The sequence below is a fragment of the Neltuma alba genome, unplaced genomic scaffold (genome assembly GCF_004799145.2).
Source record: "Neltuma alba isolate B1F8T4 unplaced genomic scaffold, ASM479914v2 tig00010785_pilon, whole genome shotgun sequence".
NCBI lineage: Eukaryota > Viridiplantae > Streptophyta > Magnoliopsida > Fabales > Fabaceae > Neltuma > Neltuma alba.
In genome coordinates, this window is record NW_021635602.1 from 36586 (window position 1) to 39116 (window position 2531).

Here is a 2531-nt window from a genome sequence, read left to right on the forward strand (position 1 = left end):
GTCCTTTGTACGATATCCTCGCTGCCAAGTCGAACCCGTGACCCGAGGGGGGAATTCTAAAAGCCCCCACCACCAAGCCAAGAGCTGAAATGGCTGAAGCTTGCCCAGTTATAAATATTTATTTGTTTATTTTCTTCTTTCATTAATCCAATTTTGTTGTTGTGATTATTTAACAAAATCTTTGAATGGTCCAATCCAAATTATAAATTTAATTTTTATTTAAAAAATACAAAATTAAATAAAAATAATTTTATAACTGAGACTTAAAAAAATAAATTTATTATTAAAATCTGTATATTAAAAATTTTACATACGGGCCATATAAATTAAATTTTAGATAATTCATATTTCATTAAAATGAAGAGCACACCATACCCATTATTGAGATAAGTATTGAACAAGAACCCCAATTTCGAATTGTTCTAATCTCTAGGAATTGTAACACTGTGCAAGACCAGAGTCTCTATGGTCAAGCCTGGACCAAATCCAAAGAGAACACCCCATTGACGTCCTTCTCCAGTAGTGGCTCTTCCTTCCTCCATGGATTTCCTTCTCATTTCATCTAATATAAACAACACACAAGCACTTGACATGTTCCCATATTCTGTCAGTACGTGTTTCGTCGCTCTCAATTTATCTTCCTCCAACCCAACCCTTTCTTCTATCTCTCTCAGTATCGATGCCCCGCCAGGATGCACTATCCAAAACAGCGAGTTCCAATCTTTGATTCCAATCAAACTCATTGCTTCTTCAAGGATTTTCTCTATATTTTCTCCGATCAAGCGAGACAGGTTCTTCTTAAGATGTAGTGTGAATCCCACTTCACGTAAGTGTCCTTCAATGGCGCCTTCAGAGTTTGGCAGAATCGTTTCTGATGCTGAAACAAGATAGAACAATGGTCTTTCAATGGAAATTTCTGGGTTTGATCCAACGATCACAGCAGAAGCTCCGTCCCCGAAGATAGCATGGCTAACCAATGAGTCTAGGTGTGTTTCAGATGGTGGATGGATGTTGACGGAGGATATCTCGGAGCATACTGCAAGAACCCGAGCGCCGGCGTTATTCTCGGCGAGATCTTTGGCTAGGCGGAGCACGGTTGCGCCGGCGAAGCAGCCTTGGAAGTAGAGCATGAAGCGTTTGGTGGATGGGTTGAGACCTAAAAGGTTGACAAGGTGGTAGTCGGCGCTGGGCATGTCGACGCCGGAAGTGGAGCAGAAGATGAGATGGGTGATCTCCGATTTCGGTCTTCCCCATTCTTTGATGGCGTTTGAAGCTGCCTTTTCACCGAGCTTCGGAATCTCCATAATCACCATGTCTTGGCGTGTATCAAGTGAAGGTTCATTTGCAGAGCGTAGATTAGGGTTTTGTTTCAGCATCTCTTCTGTCAGGTATGCATAACGCTTCTTTATCATGGACTTCTCACCTATGACAGGTTATAAAATTTTAATACACACACGTCATTTGCTTCTAAATGTATGAAATACTTGAGGGATTTGTTTTGATCCTGATCAGCCTAGTCTTAGAGATAAATTTTCTACGTTAGTCCTATTAATTACCAATATTATGTATATAAGGAATAATTTTCAAAATTAATTAAATAATTAAAATGAATATTTTGGAAAGACAAACATATTTTTTACTGATAACTTATTAACTTAGTTTTCTTAATGAAAATGAACTAATTAATTTAATGCCGGGGCGATGTAGCCGGAATGATATCAAACATCTCCCTTAAACATAAGGTTACACGCTAAGTTTAGTTATGTTAGAAAAAAAGGTCTTGATAATATTGTTCAAATAATTTAATGTATCATGTGAGTATTGCAAATAAATAAATTAAATAGATACAAATAGGGATTGGATATAACAAAAAAAGTTAGTCTTTCACAACATGACAAACCGAGATTTAAATCTCTATTGAAGAGATATCTATATTTAGTGCCAGTATAATAATATCTCGAATAAGATTGTTTCTATAAGATGACACTTATGATTAGGGGGGAAAAAAACTAAATAGACACACTTACAAATGCGTTGAAACTTGGGCTTGAGGTGAGTCAAGTGTTGAGTGTTGGTGAGTCTGAAGTAGTAATCAGGATCGTCTTGATGGATGCAGGTGGAGGGATTGGCTGTGCCAATGGCCAGGATGGTGGCTGTGCCACGGCCTCTCTGAGCCTCTCTGATCTCTTCCAAATGTTCCATTTTTCCAATATCAGCCTTACATAGATCCTTGTGGAGGGGCCTTGAGGATTTTATAGAGGTATTATTGTATCAGCCAAAAATGATGTCATGTTGATGACACTTATTTATAGACCCGGAATGGGTCTACGTACCTTGGGAAACATATCTCCAGTTCAAAATGATGAGATGGTTGAGTTGTCATTTATTTTTCTCCGTGGATCAAATCCCAAGACAAACTGGTTCTAATTACAATTAATATGATAAAAATTTTACACAAATTCATCGACTTAATTTAAATTTGTTATTTTCTTAATATATACTCCTATGGTCATATTTATAAAACAGAAAGA

General features: G+C 37.3%; 1 protein-coding gene across 1 annotated transcript; it reads right to left on the reverse strand.

The window, feature by feature from the left end:
• Positions 1–422: 422 nt before the first annotated feature.
• On the reverse strand, positions 423–2205 carry LOC114759060 (chalcone synthase-like). Its single transcript, XM_028948163.1, has 2 exons — positions 2028–2205; positions 423–1423 (listed from the first exon to the last, which is right to left on the reverse strand). The coding sequence occupies exons 1-2, from the start codon at positions 2200–2202 to the stop codon at positions 423–425; spliced, it is 1176 nt and encodes a 391-aa protein (XP_028803996.1). The 5' UTR covers positions 2203–2205.
• Between the last annotated feature and the right edge of the window lie 326 nt (positions 2206–2531).

Coding starts and splice junctions, on each gene's coding strand:
- LOC114759060 (XM_028948163.1), bottom strand. CDS start 2,202: ATGGAACATTTGGAAGAGATCAGAGAGGCTCAGAGAGGCCGTGGCACA. Junction 1,424..2,027: donor GCCCAAGTTTCAACGCATTT/GTAAGTGTGTCT, acceptor AACCTGTCATAG/GTGAGAAGTCCATGATAAAG.